The sequence below is a fragment of the Leptonychotes weddellii genome, chromosome 1 (assembly GCF_054177405.1).
Source record: "Leptonychotes weddellii isolate Sample4059 chromosome 1, ASM5417740v2, whole genome shotgun sequence".
Classification (NCBI taxonomy): domain Eukaryota; kingdom Metazoa; phylum Chordata; class Mammalia; order Carnivora; family Phocidae; genus Leptonychotes; species Leptonychotes weddellii.
Genome location: NC_138369.1, coordinates 7,648,704 through 7,668,802, shown reverse-complemented (window position 1 = coordinate 7,668,802; position 20,099 = coordinate 7,648,704). Strand labels below are relative to the sequence as shown.

General features: G+C 54.9%; 1 protein-coding gene across 1 annotated transcript in view; it reads left to right on the top strand.

Moving 5' to 3' along the window:
- CACNA1A (calcium voltage-gated channel subunit alpha1 A) overlaps positions 1-20,099 on the top strand; it is a 276,152-nt gene that overhangs the window by 244,284 nt on the left and 11,769 nt on the right. The window contains exons 31-38 of the mRNA XM_081805421.1: positions 1,493-1,603; positions 5,766-5,849; positions 13,066-13,182; positions 13,534-13,599; positions 13,773-13,888; positions 15,503-15,653; positions 17,131-17,258; positions 19,443-19,539. Of these exons, the coding sequence (XP_081661547.1) occupies positions 1,493-1,603; positions 5,766-5,849; positions 13,066-13,182; positions 13,534-13,599; positions 13,773-13,888; positions 15,503-15,653; positions 17,131-17,258; positions 19,443-19,539 (870 nt within the window). The remainder of the gene's footprint in view (positions 1-1,492; positions 1,604-5,765; positions 5,850-13,065; positions 13,183-13,533; positions 13,600-13,772; positions 13,889-15,502; positions 15,654-17,130; positions 17,259-19,442; positions 19,540-20,099) is intronic.

The following is a 20,099-nucleotide window of genomic DNA, read 5'->3' as shown; positions in this document are numbered from 1 at the left end:
GACTGCCTTCGGCTCAGGTCATGATCCTGGAGTCCTGGGATCGAGTCCCGCATCGGGCTCCCTGCTCGGCAGGGAGTCTGCTTCTCCCTCTGACCCTCCTCCCTCTCATGCTCTCTGTCTCTCATTCTCTCTCTCGCAAATAAATAAAATCTTAAAAAAAAAAGATTTTATTTATTAGAGAAAGCAGGAGCGGGGCAGGGGGAGTGGGAGAAGCAGGGAGCCCTACACGGGGCTCCTGGGATCATGACCTGAGCCAAAGGCAGACGCTTAACCAACTGAGTCACCCAGGCGCCCCTTAATACATATTCTTATGCTCGACAAGATGAGTGATAATTCTCTAAGATACATATTGACTCGTCCCCAAAATGTCTTTTACAGCATGAGTTGGGTTTTTTTGTTTTTTGTTTTTTGGAAGTGGGGAAGGGCAGAGGGGAGAAGGAGAGAGAGAATATTAAGCAGACTCCCCGCTGAGCACAGAGCCCGACACCGGGCTCCATCTCACGACCCTGAGATCATGACCTGAGCTGAAATTAAGAGTCGGACGTTTAACCGACTGAGCCACCCAGGTGCCCCATGAGTTGTTTTCTGAGCCAAGATCGAAACGACTACACATGGTCTCTGGTTTTTGTCTTTGAAATCTCTGTCTTCCCCGTACCTTTTTTTTCCCATGCTGTTGACTTTTTGAGGAAACCAGATGAATGAAAATGGTCCCACCTCTGGGTGTGTTGGTTTTCTCATGGGGTACTGTAACCTCTTCCTCCACCTGCCATGTCTCCTGTAACCTGGTACTGAGAGCTAAAGGTTATAAACTTGAATCTAATTAAATAGTTTGGGCAAGAAGAGTTCATAAGAAGTCAGAATAGAAGGGGCGGGTTGCTGACTGGAAAGGGGTGCAAGGAAACTTTTGGGGTGCTGGAGATGTTCTAAGTCTTGGTCTGGGGAGTGGTCTTATGGGAGTGCATAGGTAAGGATCTAAAGAGAGAGAGGGGCGCCTGGGTGGCTCAGTCATTAAGCGTCTTCCTTCAGCTCAGGTCGTGGTCCCAGGGTCCTGGGATCGAGCCCCGCGTCAGGCTCCCTGCTCCGCGGGAAGCCTGCTTCTCCCTCTCCCACTCCCCCTGCTTGTGTTCCCTCTCTCGCTGTGTCTCTCTGTCAAATAAATAAATAAAATCTTTAAAAAAAAAAAAAACAAACAGAAAATCCTGCAGAGCAGATTCTGCAGACATCCTCCTGCATCCCATCGGGAACGCCATCAGGCAGGCCATCCTGGGATCTGGGATGCTAAGGCAGGACTCAAGATTTAAGTGCTTGTTTTGATGTGAGAAGATTAGCCCAGCCCACAAAGGGCTTGCCTGGGGCCTGGGTCGCCTCCACAGGATGTTGGGAAGCCCCGTGTCCAAGTCCCGCCTGCCCCAGGACAGGATAGTCGCAAAGCTGCGCCCCCAGCCCTGACCCTGCCCGCTGACCCCACCGTCCTTCCTCCTCCCTACTCCAGTTCTATGGGGCCTCGGTGGCTTATGAAAACGCTCTGAGAGTATTCAACATCGTCTTCACCTCCCTCTTCTCTCTGGAATGTGTGTTGAAAGTCATGGCTTTTGGGATTCTGGTAAGTACGGCCTTGGGGCTAGAGCTGTGGGTTGGGGGGAAAGCCCGGAGGGGCACTGGGTGGTGGGCGGGTGCTGGTCTCCCCACCTGGCCCCAAGACCCCCAGCCCCAGTGGTGGTTTGAGCATCCCTCCAGTGCCCACAGACCCTACGTAGGCGTCCATGTGCTTGCCAAGTAACACCAACGAGACCCAACACTTGTTGAGGGTTACTGTGTCCCATGCGCGTCCTGGTGCAGTCATTCCTCAAAGTGATCCAAAGGGTGGGAATAATTACCATCTACTTTAAGGAAACCGAGATCCAGACAGGCCAAGTCCATGGCCTTCCAGCCGTTCTAACCACAATCCACAGTAAGACATACATTTTACAATGGAGGCAGCATGCCGACATGCAAACACAACCGAGATGAAATGTTCCCAAATCTGTGTCTGCCCTTGTTGTGTGCCCTGTGCTCTGAAGCTGTGTGTTCTCCTGATGGCCTTGCTTTTCTTTTTAAATGCAGTCTGGGCCCCACTAGCTTGCCTTCATCCCCCACTGATGCAAGTGGTCTTGACCGGAGGCACATTGATCCCTAAAGGGATCTGTGGATGCAGCTGGGGTGGGGGCGGGGGAGTGTCTGTGAAATCAGATGTGAAAAAAAAACCCACATCTGTATTTTTCACAAGCCGCTAACCAGACTTTCACATTTCCTTCCATCTTGAAGGCAAACAGCCCCCTGCAGCTTTACTGGTACAATCTGGGTCACAGATAAAAATCAGATATTTTCGTGGTGCGTGATAGAGATCGCAGGCACCTCCAGATTTCGTTTGTGTTCCTCTTTGCTTCAAATGCTGGTGACTCTCAAACCTACAGCTAGAAATTATGTAGTTTGTTAATGAAGAAGTGCATTAATCATTAGGTCATTGAAAAAATATTGTGATAAGCGTATTTTAAGATAACAGGGGCCCTTGCAATCCTGGGTATTTTATTCCATGCATTTACAAAGCTTCCTCTAAGAAGGCCTTCCCAGGTGGCCAAGGACATTCACAGTCCCCCCCCGCCAAAAAAAAAAAAAGTGAAGAAGACCTGAACTGGTGGGGTTGTGTGTTGGGGTGACTTCAAGAAGATCCCCCAGTGAGTGGTCAAGCTCACACTTGATACAAGATGGCTTCCCTTCTGACCACCCACTGAGTCCACCTCTCTGAGGAGAATGGTGTACAGGCTGTGCTCTCAGCCAGGCTCTCAGTGGGATGGAGGCTGGCTTCTCACCTTGGCTTCCCGAGGTGGCAAACGGTGTCAGGGTTGGCACCAGAGAGCCCTTGATTCAAATCACATCGAGACTGTGTCACCTCACCTCTCTCCATCTCGAGGGCCCGTCCTCTTCCTCTTCCTCAGAAGAGCTTGTGCAAACTCCAGCACAGATCAAGTGTGTCTGCTTAAAGTGAGGGTGAAGCCTGGCATGGAGTGCCCCATAAATGCCAGGAAGGTCACAGGACGGCTCATCACCCCACTTTTCTCCTCCTAGGCAGGGGCTCCCAACCCTGTTACCCAGGAGGAGCACTTGGGGAGATTTCTTAAAATTGAATGATGCCCCAGAGCCAACCCCAGAAGTTCAGATTCACTTGGTCAGGTGGGGGCCCCCCGAATCTGTATTTTTTTTATTTCATTTATTCATTTGAGACACAGAGATACAGAGAGAGAGCATGTACAGGGGGAGAGGGAGAAGCAGGCTCCCTGCTGAGCCGGGAGCCTGATGTGGGACTCGATCCCAGGACTCTGGGATCACGACCTGAGCCGAAGGCAGACGCTTAACCATCTGAGCAACCCAGGCGCCCCCCGATTCTGTATTTTTAACAAATACCCAAAGAGAGTCCAAGGGACAGCCTGGGCTGTCAGGTCCTGTGCTGAACATCAGGCAGGCGGGGGAGGCACCCTGCATCCAGAGCAACTCAGCATTTCAGTCCTGGGGATGCCACCAGGATGGATCACAGAACATGTATAGGGGGCGGTGATCAGGCTCTGTCGTGCCCGTATCAGGGTGCAAATCCTGCCTCAGCCCCTTTCTAGCTGCCTGGCCTCAAGCAAGGCACTTGGCCTTTTTCTCCCGTTTCCACATCTACAAGCTAAGAGTACCATACACCCAGCCTCCCTGGGCCGTGGGGAGCGTGGTGTAGGCTCAGGCACGGGACCTGCCCAACACAGCTGTGCTGTGTGATTTTTGAATCCCCGGTCAATCTTCTGGTAATGAAGTGGTTCTACCCGAGGGCTGGGGCTCTCTATCTCCCCCACCCCTGACCATCTCACAGGGACCTGCCTGGAGCCTCCCCCTCCAGCTTAGATGAAGCCCCAAGATCACCATGTGCAATTTAGGCGATGGGGGGAGCTCTCTAGTCCAGGAGCTTGAGGCATATGGCCAGACACCTAGAAAGTCGCCTTCATTGGGACTCTCCAGAACACAGCCTGAGATAAGGATTGAGTGCAAGGAGTTTATCTGAAAACCCAGGAAGCTCAATGTGGGGGAGGGGGAGTGAGGCAGGAGCCAGAAGACAGCCAGTACAGGGTGTTATGGGGCACAGTTCCATTGAGAATCAACAGGAGGCAGCAGAGAGCACATACTTCAGAGTCCTTCCACTTGAGGAGAGGAGAGAGCTGGGGTATTTATCCTCCAGTGCCCATCAGTCAGAGTCAAGGGCCACTCCCAGGGGAGCTGTTAATTCCGCAGCAAATTTGCAACCAGAAGATGCCCCTGGGCAGAGTAACTGAAGGGGGGTCATCGAAATATGAGGGGATATGTGCAGGGCCTCAGCAGCATCTGCTAAAATACCAAAAGTGCCAGTAGAACCCGAATTCCTTTTAGCTGAGTATAAAATAGCCTCCATTCATTGAGCGCCTACTGTATAACGGAACTCCTCGCCTACATTCACATTCATGATCCGATTGCTGTTATACCCCAGTCTTCCAGAAGAGGGCAGGCCCAACCAGTCCAACTCCAAGGACATTTAACTCACACATGCTGAAAGAATTTGATCCTGGAAAGCACAGCTCCAAAGCCTGGGTTCTTCTCTGTGAGGCAGAGGGGCTGCCACAGGGTCAGATGCTCAGATGGACCCCTCAGAATGGGACCCGAGCCCCAACCTGGCCTCTGCTTTGTGGGGATGCTGGGAAGGCCTGCGTGGGGTGTGGGTTGCACTGAGCCTTGAGGGCAGTCAGGATAGATCAAGTTTAGGTGCAATAACAAACAACCCCCACATCTCAGTAACTTCGGTCAACAAAGGTTTTGTTGACGTTCAGCAAGGGGAAGGGGGGCTCTTTGCCTGGTAGTTACACAGGGACCCAGGCCCACAGAGCAGCCGCCACCTGGAACATTGATGGTCACCAAGCCCAGGGTTAAAAGAGTCCTGGTGAGTCCCGCGCTGGCCAGGAGGTGGCTCACACTGTCTCTGCTCAAAACCTCTTGGCTGTAACTAGACACACAGCCCCATCGAACCACCAGGGGGCCCAGGCAGTGAAGCCTGGCGTGTGCCTGGAAGGCCTTTGTGCCCCTGTTACTATCCCCCTTCTTCAGATCAGGAGGTGGAAGAACAGAGAGGTTAAGTCACTGGCCCACGGCCACACAGCAGGATGTTAGCAAAGTGGGGATGTGAACCCACAATCCACTCTCAGCAAGCTATAACGAGGGGGGTATTGAACACAAACTCTGGACTCACCCAGGCCTGGGTTCAAACCCTGACTCTTCACATCTGTGCTGCTCACCTCAGATGGGCGAGTAGCATCAGGCTGAGCTTCAGTCGCCTCGTAAAATATGGTTGATAATCCTTTGCCCGAGGGCCTACATGAGGATCCCAGTGACATCATTTATAAAGCATCTGGCGTGTCAGGGAGCCCTCAGATGTGTCAGAGAGACAGGCAAGCCCACAGGGTAGCCCTCTCTCTCCAGCGGAGCTGAATCGGGCTGTGGAGGCCCCCTCTGGGGCCGGGAGAGCCATGGGGTCCCAGGAAGGGGGAGCTCAGAACAGATGATCCTGAGCAGCCCAGACAGCAGCATTGTGCTATTTGAATGACCAGAAGTGTTGCGGGCACTCGGGTTGATCGGCAGCTGTGCCCCTAATGTACCCCGGGGCCAGCCGTGGCAGCCAGGCGTGGAGCCCTGTGTTGGCATCCCTGTCTTGTGGGTCCTCATTCTAGAATTATTTCCGCGATGCCTGGAACATCTTCGACTTTGTGACTGTTCTGGGCAGCATCACTGACATCCTCGTGACTGAGTTTGGGGTAAGTCTCCCGCCAGCTTCTCTGTGGGTAACTCCTGGCTGGGTGGAGAATGGGGGGAACCTTTCAGAAACAGCAGTCCCAAAAGCCACAGCTGACTTGGGCCAGCACTTGACTGTGACCAAAGAGGGAGAAGCGGGGACCCCAGGGGCAAGGGCAGCCCCTCAGGAGGGCAACTCAGGGAGACGGGGGAGCCCAAAGCCACGGCTATGTGGCCAGCTCTGCAGTGTGAACTCCCCTGCCTCGTGGCTGTTGACTTCTGAATATACAATACGGATTGAGACAATTAAAGGACCCCAAGGCTGAGCCCTGCCCCCAAACACCACACAGTGTTGGGGACCCAGAAAGAACCAGCTTCAAGTCCATTCTGCTTGAACTAACCACCTTCTGGTTCATGGGGGGAGGTTCAGGAGGGAGCCATGGCCCTTGAGCCAACAGGGGACACCACTGTCAGGGCCTTAGGAAGGTCCCCAGGATGTCCACCCTCTTCCATCCCCAGGCTTGGGGGGCTTGTGACTTGGGGGGGTCTCTGGACCCCTCTGCGGTGGCCCCACAGGCCACACCATCCTTCCCCCTCATCTGAAAGACTCAGGGCCCCAGAACTCCTATCTCAGACCCCCTCCTTGGCCATTTGAAAGTGAGCCCAGGCTTGGCTGCCCTCAGGAGACCGGAGGGAGGGCAGGAGATCCTCACAGGGAGAGCAAAAGGGCAAAGACTGTTGGAGCCAAGGGCGGGAGGGGGCGTCAACCTCATCATAATAGCAATAAAAATAATGCCTGGCAAGAAAGGCACACTCAGTTGCATGACAGGCGCTGTGCCAAGCGGTTCACATGAATTAGCTTGTGGTACAGGTCAGGGGGGTCAGGACAGAAAAGAATTCCCTTGGAGGGTTCAACTGAAGGGACTGGAAAGCAGAGACCACCCACGGAAAGGAGGGGAGGGGGGCAGACCAGGATGGCAAAGTGCCCAGCACCCCACCACCATGGGGAGCTGTTACCTGTCCAGGTGCTGAAGCAGGGAGGAAATCCGAGCTGGAATGGGGAGAGGCCGCCTGGCAGGAGCCGTGGACCTTGAGGGACAGAAATACCCAAGCCCATCTCTCCTCCACCCTCCATCTCCTGCCAGGGCCTTCCATTGGCCAAGCTGAGCCAGAAGGGAGCCAGAAGGCCAGGGAGCCAGGCGGGGAGGCTGGGGCAGGATGTACAAAATAGGCAGAGAAAAGGGAATAATAGACCTGGTTGGGGTGTGGCCCCATTTCACAGATGGGGAAGCTAATGCTCGGTACTCGGGCAAGTGAAGGACCTGCCTAAGGTCATGCACCGAGACCTGGTGACTCCTGAGAGCTCACTGGTGGCCCCGTTAGAGCCCCCAACACCTCCTTCCCAAGTGGTATCCCGGCCATACCTCTGCCTTCAGCTCCATTGAGCCAGAAATTCTCACTTCGCTTCATCCCATGCCTAACACCTTCCTCTAGAGAGGCCAAAGGGGCTGTCCCCACTGGGCTTTGCAACCTGGCCCCTGTGCCAGAGCCTCAGTTCCTCTCTGTCCTAAGCTTCTAAGGGATCCGGAGCTCCAACTGGCAGTCAAAATAACTCACCATCCCGCTGAGCACTCTACAGTTTTGAACCAGTGGCCCTCTGGGTCAAGAGGTCGGAAGGGTGGCCCAGCACCCCAGCCAGGCAAGTGGAGGAAGTTGGTTGAAACCTCCAGTCGCCAGTAAGAGATCCATAGGACTGGACCCCAAGGGCCCATTCTCCAGGCTGGCAGGATAGGGAGGGGCGAGAGGACGAGGCACAGGGCCCAGTTCAAGGACATCAGGACTATTACAGTGATCAAACACCCCTCCCTACAAGCTGTTTGACTTTGGGTGGCGTGGATCACCTCCTCTCATGTAGAATGGGGATAACTGTTGCAATTAACCTCACTGGATCCCTGCAAGCTCCACATTCACTCATGCATTCAGTAGGCATTCACTGAGCGCCTGCTGCATGCCAGGCATTGCTGTTAAGTGCCCAGAGACCGTGAACAAAGCGAAAACAGACAAGAATGCCTGCCCCCACGGGGCTTACGTTCTAGGGAGAGAGTCGGCAGCTTTTAACAAGTGCGAGCGATCCACGTGAAGGGTTTGGCACAGAACCTGCCAGGAAATAGATCGTTCCCGAATGGCAGTTACTATTATTGCTATTATTTACTGTGAAGGTATTTGGGTCTGCTGTTTGTTCACCAACCACCTCCCCCGCCCCATCCCCCCGGGGCCCTGAATTAGAATCATCTGGAGGGAAGATAGAGGGTGGGTGTGTGGACCCTTTTAGGATGTTACCTTCCCAACCTGCCGGGCAAGGAGCCCACAGCCACCCCTTTCTGGCTCCCAGGTAAGCCCACTAGGTCAGGCCAGAGCTCAGTCAGGCTGAGGCAGCGAGAGCCAGACCCTTGCGAGGGCAAGTCCCCAGGGTTTGCGGGGGAGAGGGCTCGGGGGGGGGGCCCCCTGGGCCTCAGCTGCCGCCCCCAAGTGGCCGGGTGACGTGGGTTTGCCCTGCGTTCAATGGATAATGACTGTGTTTCTTGTCTTGTCTCTTTTCATGCCTGCTCTTTAAACTGTATATTGGCACAACGCCGTCTGAAAAACTCATCCAATCAAAATGCACTATGAAATTCATTTGTTCATCCATGACGTGGTCTGTGTGTTCATACACCAATGACTATCTCCCAACCCACCACCCCCACTCCCCGCCCGGGAACCGAAACCCATTGGTTTTTTGGCACTGGTTACAAATCAACCTAAAAAACGCTGAACACGCCTCCCCAACTGCCCCCGCCCGCCCGCTCCCCCTCCATCTTCAACATCTGCATCTAGAATCCGGTTGGTCTTACTTCTTTCTGAAGTCTAAATGCCTTACATTAACTGTGAACGCATCTTCTCGCGTCAGCACTGCACGTCCTGTCCTGGGCTTTGGACTTGGGTTGCTTGATGCTCCTCCCAGCCCCCCTCCCCCATCTGTCTGTCTGTCTCCCCAGCCCACTCCCACTCCCTCCCCATTCCTGCAGCCCCTCCTTCCCTCCCTCCCTCCTCCTCTCTTTCTCTCTCTCTCACCCCACTCCTCATTGTTTTTATTGGGTTCTGAATTGGGGTTTTCTGCGTGGGTTGGTTTGCATCTTTTGCAAAGAGAAAACTGGGTTTGCCCTGGTAGCACCTCCCACAAGACTAGTCAGCTGGCTGGGTCTCCCGCCCCATCCCTCACCCGCATCCCTACACTCAGAGCCCTTGGCCACCCGCTCTTCGCTCCTGTCCCCTGTTCACCTTCATGGAGCCTGGGCTCCAGGATAGCTCACCCCACTCCAGGCCCGTGGGTTTGACTGGCCAAGTCCGAGGAGGAGGTCCGAGGGCTGGGCAGCAGGCAGGCAAAGACTCTCAGAGGAGGGAAACTCGGAGCAGGCCAAACGAGGCCCTCCCCTGGAGCCCTGGTCTTCACATGGTTGCGTGCCCCACATACACACAGTCACTGGACCCGTGTGCCCCCCACTTCCCACATCCACACTCTCCCCCCTTACTTTCTTGTTCAGGTGCTCTTCCTCTCTCTCCTCTCCCCACCAAACACCCATGCATACCTGTCCCTCTCTGTTCCATCCATCCACCCTGCACACACCATCTCCATCCCTCCCACCTCCCTTACTTGGCTCCTTGCACACTTCTTACTCTGGTACATTCCATCTGCCTCTGCCTCATCCCTACCACCTCTGCGCCCCTTTGAAACACCCTGAATGGCACCTTTACACCGGGATCCCTCCCGAGCTAGCAACACCACGTGCACTCATCCACCAGACATTTCACGATTCCAAATGTGGTGCCACAAGCAGAGTGGTGGGCTGAAGTGGACACCATCACTACCACCCCCTCGCCTAAACCCAAAGTGGGGGACGCCGGGCATTGGTCAAATAACCGCTCTCAAACCCACCTGAAGTTTCGGCTGTGTTATGAACTAAAGGATAAGCACTGTTAACAAAAGAGGAGGGAGAAGAGCATTCGAGGCCCAGAACAGCACGTGCAAAGGCCCGGTAGCAAGAGGAATCGTGCGGGAGTCTGGGTCTACAGGTGAGGGAGTGTGGCTGGAGCAAAGAGCGAAGGAAGGCTGACCCAGGGACAGTGAAGAGGGCAGAAGGGGATGAGCCCTCGTGGAAACCTGAGAGAATCTGGAGCAGGGGCAGCATCGGAAGTGTGATTAGATAAGATGGCTGAGGCTGCGCGGGAGCAGCCAGGCAGGAGGCTGGGCTGGAAGGGAGCACCGGGGTCCCCGTGAGAGGGGACTGGCCCCCTGAGCAGGGGCTTTTCCGGGACCTGGGGATGGGTTGGGTCTGGGCTGGGGGAGGAAGGTACCTGGAGGGATCTGAGTCTGGCTTGAACTGGGAGATGGAAGTTAGGGAATGCCAGAAGAGGGCCAGGTTGGGGGAAGAGCACAGAGGGTTTGAGTTGCCTTTAAGGGCGCCCCAGAAGAAGTCAAGTAGGCAGGTGGTTATGGGATCTGGAGCACAGGGGCAAGGTCAGCTGAGGTGGGGTCTGCAAGTGGCAGGATTTCTCCAGACCCTTCAGATGGCTGGTTCTCACGTCTTTCTGAGTGTGACAAGCCTTTCAGGGCCTGCATCCCACCCCATCAGCCTTGAACCGGGAAGCACAGGGCAGGCTTGGAGGAGAGCACAGCCGCTCCTTCTTGGGCTGCGGACGGAAAGATGGAAGCTAGGAAAAGGGAAGTCACCAGAAGTTCTGTGAGCACACGAAGGACTCGATGCAGAACCAAGAAGAGATGGAGGGGTGGATGAGGGCAGACAAGCACCATCCCATGCCCCATCCCCTGGACCTCTCTCATCTCCACCCCCTACCTCCCCCATGTGTCTCCTCCCTCCACTCCAAGAAGGGCAGCATGCTCTCTGCACGCGTCTCCCTGCGAGACCCCCTTGCTTCTCTTGCATGGTGGCAGGCTCCCCCCCGCTCTACCCTGAGTCCCTGGAGGCTGCTCCAGGCCCGCCTGCCTTTGCATGCTGGGCAGAGTCCACATGTTATGACCCGCCCTGTGAAGGGATGGCTTGTACTCTGGGGATGGTCGGGAGGGGCTGGGGACACCTGGGGCCATCGGCCCCATCCCCAGGTAGAGCTGGGTGGCCAGGCAGGGCTGGGAGCCAGGTCAGCTGGGCACAGGGGGTGAGTGACTCTCAGCTGAGCTGGGTGTGGGCGCTTATTCGAGGCCCTTGGAACATTCTCATAGCGGTTGGGCCCGGTATGGTCAGGGTAGGATCTCCCAGCCCTTTCCCCATCCTAGAGGCCTAAGGGCCAACTGATGGGTCCCAACAAGCATCCTAGACTTTGCCAGCCAGTCCAGAGGCCTCTTGTCAACTCCAGAAATCCCTTGAACTCCCATCCCTGCCTCTCAGCTCCCAGGCCAGACCCAGTAGCTGGGAAGCCGCCAGGAGCCACCAAGTAGGATGTCCATAGAGAATTCATCATCCGAACTTTTGAGAGCAAAAGGGGAGCTGTGACTGTCAGGGCGACCGGTGTGGTCACCCCTGTGCCATTTGAGGGGTGAGGGCTAGGCCAGTGGAAACCTGGCTACAAGGCCTGTGTCTAGGGCTCCTCTAGATAAAGCTTCTCCGCCTCCAGCCTGCCAGTGGACTGACCAGCGGAGCTTTCCTTGTTTGCCTGAGGCAGAGGTCTCACACTCCAACGCCTCCAGCATCGAAGCAGGTGCCATAGGCCAGGAAAGCGGGTGCCATTTCTAGGACGTGGGGGACCTCGGCAAACTGGAGGGCATGTGGCCTGCGTCACGGGGGCAGCCACATCTAAGCCCCAGCTAACTTTTGCCAACCTGGAGGCAGGTCCAGAGTTGCCCAGATCGCCAGATTTGGGGGAGAAATCTGATTTTTAAACACTGGCAACTCTTTTTAATGGAAACAAAACAAAACTACTCAGGCCCAACAAGATAGCTTCACCAGCCAGATTTGGTCCATTTGTGACTTTGAGCCGCCTGTCCCCCAGCAGCGACCCTGAGGCCCCAGCAGGCAAGCCCCCACCCCCCCCACCCCCGGGGCAGCCAGAGCCCACCTCCTGCTGCTCTCTTGGCTCCCCTCCCAGCTGACCACCCCCCTTCCCTGGGGGGGTTCTCCCGGCTTGGGCGGGAGGAGGTAGAGGCAATGATTAGTCAGGGGGTCTTTGAGCAGAGGCAAGGTCCACGCAGGGAGGTCCTGGGGGCAGGGAGGCCCCACCTCCAGCACCAGCCCCTCGGTGGGCCTGGGCTGCTTGCGAGCTCACCCACCCACGGGCGCTGCGTACTTCCTGCTTCCCGCAGGCCTGGTCCCGTGCTACTCCACCCAGCCCCAGAAGCTGAGAAGCCATCCCTGAGAGGGGGGAAAAGGGCCCCAAATGCATCTTCTCCGACTCAGCGGGCAGCGAGGACTCGCCCTGCAGCCGACCAGCCCCAGCTCCCTCCCGTCCTCCCCATTCCCGCTCGCCAAGGGGGTAAGAAAAGATGCTCTTCTGCTTCTCCGATTGGCTCAAGCCGCTGCTCCTCTTGGCCGTGGGGTGAGGTCAGGGCGGGCAGGAGCGGGTGGGCAGCTCGGCAGGGCAGGGCAGGGCAGGGTGCCCGTTGAGTCCCACGACAGATGCATTTCTGGCCTGGAGCGTAACATGCCCTGGGAACCCGCACATGTCCACCAGGCCTGAGCGCGCTGGCTACCCCCACCCCGCCCTGGTGTTTGTGCATCGTACACGTGTGATGGATTCGGCAACTTGACCCGCTTGTGTCCTATCGTCTCAGTGCATTTGGTTGTTGGGAGAAACAAAAACCATCTCGATTTTTTTCCTGATTGGATGATTCGGATATATTTTCTTTTCCTTGTTCTTTTGTTATTTCTTCCCCACCCCTACCCCACCCGGTTCCTTTCTCTTCCTTCCTTTTTCTTTCCTTTTCCCCCATTGCGGGTGGGGCTGGCAGGGAGGGTTTATGCTTTTGAGTTGCCTTTTCCTCCCTTCCACCCTCTCCCCCCCCCAACTTTGTTCCTTTTTCGACGTTTTTCCTCCGCACCATTGCATTAATAGTGCTTTCTCTCCCTCCTTATTTGGGGTCTGGCTTGCTTTTCCTGTTGGTTGGCTTCATGTAGGGGCCTCTGTGAGTGGTGACGGCTCTGAGCCCCCGGGGGTGGGTGGATGGTCACACTTTTCTCTCCATCTCCCCAGAATAACTTCATCAACTTGAGCTTTCTCCGCCTCTTCCGAGCTGCCCGGCTCATCAAACTCCTCCGTCAGGGTTACACCATCCGAATTCTTCTCTGGACCTTTGTGCAGTCCTTCAAGGTGAGCCCCTGATGCAAGTCTAGGGCTGAGAAGATCTTACCCCCACCCCTGCTCTGGCTGAAAGTAGAAATCAGGTGGAAATGCCTCTGTGGTGCACTTTGCCGAGAGTCTGTGATCTGCACGGCTCTTCTCTAGACCGCCTGCCCCTGGTGTGGCTTGAGAGCTCCAGAGGGAATGCCCCTGATACCTTCTTGCCACTATGGCTTCAAAGAGGCCCACCAAGCCTTGGCACCACTCTGGCACAGCATGGGGCCACTAGCCCCATGGGGCAGAGCGCTGGGACAAGGGAGGGAAATGGTGGGGGTAAGAAGCCCCCCTGGCACTCTCCTTCATTACCTTCCTTCCCACCAGGCCCTGCCATATGTCTGTCTGCTGATTGCCATGCTTTTCTTTATCTACGCCATCATCGGGATGCAGGTGAGTGCCAGTCCCCTAGTGTCCCTAGAGCCCTCCCTGGGAAGGCCACTGTCCTGAGGCAGGGGTGGGTCAGGGGAACCCAGTTTGGAGAGAAAGCCATGATGGTTGAGTGGAGTTTCCCTGAAGCCACTGGGGGCATGGCTGCCCCTGGTCATCACCCTCCGATTCCCCAGGTGTTTGGCAACATCGGCATCGACGTGGAGGATGAGGACAGTGATGAGGATGAGTTCCAAATCACTGAGCACAATAACTTTCGCACCTTCTTCCAGGCCCTCATGCTTCTCTTCAGGTGAGCGGGGGGGGGGGGGAGCATGTGCTTTCATGCTCCTCTTCTGGTGGGGGCGTGTCCTCTTCCTGTAGGGGGCGTGTCCTCTCCTTCCTCTTCCCGTAGGGGGCGTGTCCTTTCCTTCCTCTTCCCGTAGGGGGCGTGCTGTCTTCCTTCTGTTCCAGTGAGGCTTGGGATGGGTTTGTGGGGGCCCCAGGGACCCTGGCTGGGCAGAAGCTAAAGGTCCTGGGATCCAGGCATAGAAGGCATTTTCAGGCATTACTTCACTGAATCCTCCTGACCATCCTGTGAGGTGGGGATTCTTGGCAACCCCATCTGACAGGTGAGGAAGTTGAGGCTAATAGACCTGAGGCTTGATTCTTAATCCTGGCTGCACATTAGAGTTCCTTCATTCATTCATCATAGGTTTATTGAGCACCCACTGTGTGCCAGGCATTGCTGAAGGTACTGTAAACAAAGCAGAAAGAGATATTCTGTGCCCTCCAGATGCTTCTATTCCTGCGGAGGAGAAAGGCAATCAGTAAGCTAATGATGGAGAGTGCAGGAAGGGGATAAAATTCAAGGTTAAGAGGGAAATGGAGGCACAAAAGAACAAATAATGTATGATTCCACTTATATGAGGTGCCCAGAACAGGCAAATCCATAGAGAAGAAAAGGTGGACTAGGGATTGCCAGGGGTTGCATGACTGGGATGGATGAAAGATTCTGGAGGTGAACAGTGGTGATGGGTGCACAGTATTGTGAATGTACTGAATGCCACTGAACTTTACCCTTAAAAATAGTTAAAATAATCAATCTTTTTTTTTTTTAAGATTTTTGTTTATTTATTTGACAGAGAGAGAGAGCACAAGCAGGTGGAGTGGCAGTCAGAGGAAAAGGGAGAAGCAAGCTCTCAGTTGAGCAGAGAGCCCAGAGCGGAGCTAGATCCCAGGATCCTGGGATCATGACCCAAGCCGAAGGCAGACACTCAACCGACTGAGCCAGCCAGGGACCCCTAAAATGATAAATCTTATGTTATGCATACTTGGGGATGAGAAAAAAAATTTTTTTAATTGAGCAACAACATCTAAAGGAATGGAGTGCTGGTAGGTCACGCCTCCCTGGAGGCAGGTGACACGTGAGAGAAATAGATGAGGGAGGGAACCACGCGGATATCTGAAGAAGGGCAGGCCAGGCAGAAGGTATAGCAAGTGCAAAGGCCCTGAGGCAGGAGCATGGCCAACATGTTTGGAGACAGTGAGATCCCAGTGCGCCTGGAGCAGAGAGACCTAGGGAGAAGGAAGTAAGAGATGATTATTGCCTGGAGGAACGGGAGCTTTTCAAACATACCTAGCTACATCCCCAGGCCCCACCCCAGACCAACTGAAAGCAAGCCTGCGGGAGTGGGACTTCGGCATCAGCATCGTTTAAAGCCCCGCCCCCCCCCACCGTGAACTTTAATGCACAGCTAAAGGATGAGAATCACCTCTCTGAGCTCCCAGAGAGAAAAGGTGGCATACCTAGAACTTGAACTCATGCCAGTCCAACTCCAGAGCCCCGTGCTAATATCCTTGAAGGATATTAGTGTCCAGGGCTGGGTGCCCAGGTCCCTGATGATGTCCCCTCTCCGTTCCCCAGAAGTGCTACCGGGGAGGCTTGGCACAACATCATGCTTTCCTGCCTCAGCGGGAAGCCATGCGATAAGAACTCTGGCATCCTGACTGCCGAGTGTGGCAATGAATTTGCTTATTTTTACTTCGTTTCCTTCATCTTCCTGTGCTCATTTCTGGTGAGTCTGTGCACATGGGGGGCGGAGCGGGGAGGGGAGGCCTCTCTGACCTGGCTCCCACTCCGGGGCAGAGGTTTCTCTAGAATATGGCTGTGTCACAGATTTGCTCCCTCCAGAGCATCTCTGAGCCGGCTGGGGATTAGGTTAACCAGGGATTCTCAACGTTGCCACTGTTGATATTTGGGGCTGGCTCGTTCTCGGGGTGGGGGGGCAGGGGGGCTGTCCTGTGCATTGCAGTGTGTTTAGCAGCATCCCTGACCTCCACCCTCAGGTGTGATAAGCAAACATGCCTCCCGACATTGACAGTGCCCCCGGGGTTGGGGGGAAGGACAGAATCTCCCCCATCTGAGAATGGCTGGGTTTTACTGAGAGAAAAACTAGTGGAGCTGAGAGCTGGTCCCCTGGCCCGGCTGCTTACACAGGATGCTAGTTATGCCCCCCTCTTCTTCCTGGAGCAGTCAGAGCGAAGTCAGAAGAACAGAAACTCTCTAGATGTTGTAAGCAGAGGAGACTTAATACAGGGATTGGCTACATGGGGTTGAAAGAGGATTAGAGAACCCTGGAGTCACCAAGGATTCCTGGCTGCGGGAATTAAAAGGAAAAGAGGGGAAAAAAAAATAAAAAATAAAATAAAAGGAAAAGAGGGTGGATCAACCCACCCCGCTGCCCCTGGCACCATGGCTGTCTGCGGCCCCAGGACACTTGCAGACGGTGATGGTTTCCTGTGGTTGTGTGCCCCCCTTAACCAATCACAGCCTTCGGTTGTACGACCGCTGCCTGGGAAGCCAGAAAGTAGGGGTCGGCCACACCCAGCTACAGCCTGTTACGTGGGAAAGAGGAGGGTTCCCCGGATGCTGCTACCCAGGGGGAGACAAATCACAATGTTCAGTAAGGGAGGAACATTTGCAAAGGCTTGGAGGCAAAATGATGCAAGCTCCCTGTGTACCGAGGGCTAGAAGAACACATGAAAAGGTGTTACCAGGTGTAGATGAGGGCAAGAAAATTAATTCATCTGTCCGTCCGTCCATCAATCCATCCAGGAAATAGTTGCCGATTGCTTACTTTGTGCTGGGGCTGGGAATACAACCCACATGGAGCACTGACTTTGGCCTCGTTGGGGGGCTGGTGTGGGGAGATTTGGGTCATGGCGGTCCCTTGGGCTTGGCCCCCATTTCATGTAGCCTCTCCCCCCTCTCTCTCCTGCTCTGTCTCTGTCCATCACTACTGGTCTCTGTCTTTTTGTATTTCTCTGTCTCCGTCTTTGTCTCTGTCTCTCTGTCCCATCTCCATTTCGGCATGTTTTTGGGGCTCCTTGTGTGAGTGTGTGTCTCTCTTCCCCATCCCCCCATCTTTTTCTTTCTCTGTCTCCCTTTCCCCATCTCACCTCTCCCTCCCTCTCTCTCTGGGCCTCCGTGTTTGTGTGTTTGGGTATGTCTCGCTCTCCCCCACTCCCTCTCGGCCCCCGGGGTCTCCACAGATGCTGAACCTCTTTGTCGCCGTCATCATGGACAACTTTGAGTACCTCACCCGAGATTCCTCCATCCTGGGTCCCCACCACCTGGATGAGTACGTGCGTGTCTGGGCCGAGTATGACCCCGCAGCATGGTAAGGAGTCATCCGCACCTTCCAGCCACATTGCCCACCCTTCTCTGGCACTAGAGCCCACGAGGCTAGGTCAGGCCCCAGACTTTGGGGCATTGGGTGGCGCTAGCTGGGAATCTCCGAGTGGTCAACCTGGAGGAAAAAGATGAGAATCAGCGCCCTCACACACTACAGGTGAAATGGTTGGGGACCACCTGCCCAAGGCCCGGGCTTTCTGGGCGATGAGGAAAGGAATCAAGCATTGAGGATTTTGTGTCCCCCTCACTGAGAGGCCTCTGGATGGCGAGGACAAGCTAATCAGGCCCCGGGGAGGAAGCCAGAGGTCTCTCAGCCTCTGCTGTCCTGGGAGCAATAGGAACGGGGCCGGCCTAGCTCCCTTGGCAGATGAGATTGGCCGTGAGATCAGAGTGGTGCTGGACAGTGATCGAAGGAGACCAGGGCCGAAGACACAGAGCCTCAGGGTTTCTTGCATTGTCACGGTCGCAAAGGGAGCAAGCTCTTCTACCCTTGGGCACCAGAGTGCTCCTGACGGACTGACAGGTGGTGGTTCCAGAGGGTCGTTCTCCACCCTGTGCACGTGGGGAGCAGCATGAAGCTGCTCAGAGGAGCCATCCCAAACCTTGGCGCCCACCAACTACTAACTGAAGAGGCTAGTTCGAGCTGGGCTTGGGGCCTGGGAAAGCATTAATGGGGGCCCTTGGCAGCCTGGGTGTTGGAAGGGAGGCCTCAGGAGAAAGGCGGGGGGGAGTCCATCTTTGCTGTTCCTGCAGCCCCAGACAAGTCCTCCACGAGACTGAGAGGCTGGGGTGAGCCATGGGTCTGGGAGCTTGACTTTTGGCTGGTTCCTAACTCTTCCTCTTTTGATTTTAGGTCATAGCAGTTGGATGCTGTCCCCCTATCCTCTATTCCTCGAGCTCCCCCTCCCGACAGTGTAGTCCATGTAGATTGTGGAGAAGGGAGCTACAGAGAGAGCCCTGGGCCCTGGGAGGGCCCCCCCACCCCCCAGCCCAGAGCTTTCCCACACCCCAACCGAGACCCTCTGCCCCCAGTCTGTCTGGGAACAGCTCAGGGACCTTCCCTCATCCCTGAGTCTCCCCCAGCCCTTCAAAGCCAGGGGTCCCCAGCCCCTGGCATCATGACCTTGCTGCGTGCGCGGGGAGCCAGCCCGTGAGCGCAGCCTGACCCCTGCCTCCACTAACCCCTGTCTTCTCCTTTCAGTGGTCGGATTCATTATAAGGATATGTACAGTTTATTGCGCGTGATATCTCCCCCTCTCGGCTTAGGCAAGAAATGTCCTCATAGGGTTGCTTGCAAGGTTTGAATTCCACTAAAACCTGCTAGCATCCATGGAATGAGTGTGGCTTGGGGTTCTTCAATATATATATTTCATATATATATATATATATCTAAAAAACAGAGCCATCTCTCTTTCTTGCATTAAACTAGAGAATTCTTAGCCAACAGAATGCAGTCACGTAGACTCGATGAAGCATGGGACATACCTCTCTGTTCCCTTCAGCCATTTCTGCTTGCTCTTAGCTGAAGCTGCCCATCCCAGGGTCTCAACGGCACCCCAAATCAGACACATCAAGGGGGGTCAGAACTGTGCATTGACCCCCCCCATCACCTCCACTCTCTCCCCCTCTACCCTTTGCCTCCCAAAGCCCCCAGCCCTCCTCCCGCTGCCCCGGCCCCCGCCTCCCTGTCTAGGCCCCCTCAGAGACCAGCCTCAGCCAAACCAGAGAACTTGACCCAATTTTTAAAATAACACTGAGCCAGAGCGTTGTGCCAGGCCCTCCAAAATGAGACCCCGCCTGTCCTCCAAGTCCCACCAGAACCATAGCTCAAAGTCAAAATTGAATCTGACTTTTCTCTTTTCTCTCTCTCTCTCCCTGCTCATGAGCAGTGAAATAATCTTTTTTTAATGACTTTTTCTTCCATTTTTTTCCTCCTGTTTTCCATTTATTTAAAACACCTATTTTATTGTTCTCTGCATCTTTCTCTCTCTATTTTTTCGGCTCGTATGGTTTTTTTGGTTTGGTTGGTTTTTTTTTTCTTTTTTTTTTTTTTGGTTTGGTTTTTTTTTTTTTTTTTTTTTTTTCCTTCTCTTCCGTTTCTCCCTCTTCCTCCACCGACCCCTTCCTTTGGTTCTCCGTTCCCACCCCGTTTTGTTTTCGGTGCTGCCAGGGGCCGCATGCCTTACCCGGACATGTATCAGATGCTGAGACACATGTCTCCGCCCCTGGGTCTGGGGAAGAAGTGTCCGGCCAGAGTGGCTTACAAGGTAGTCTACCCTTGCCGACCACCGGCGTCGGGCACTGGGGATTTTTCAGCGCTGACCAGGAACAACCAGCCGAGTCTCTTTTTCCAGAGTTACTCTTCTTCTTCTTTTTTTTTTTTCTCTTTTTCTTTTTCTTTTTTTCCCTTTCCTCCTCGAGTAAATGGATCATGACCGTCCCTTGACTCTAAGCAGCACACTGTGTCCGTCTTTTCTGATGAGTGTGTCTTGGTGTTTTGAGACTCCATTATGGCCAATACGCCGGGGGGGAGGGGGGGGGAGCCCCCAGTCCCCTCGGAACCAAATTGGACATAAACATGCTTCAGAGGAAATGCCACCTCGCCTCCTTTCTGCCCACCCAGAGTGGCCCCCACGCCCAGGCCCAGACCGGGGCAGGTACCTCGCGGCTGGGGGGGGTGGGCTTTGACCCCAAAAAGGCGAGGCCCTGCCCCCCATCTTTTGTATCTTGTGCCCCCAGATCCAGTGCCCCCCCCCCATATACACCTGAAGCTGATCTCTGACCTAGGGCCTTAGGGGATTCGAGACCTCCCAAGGAGTACCCGGAG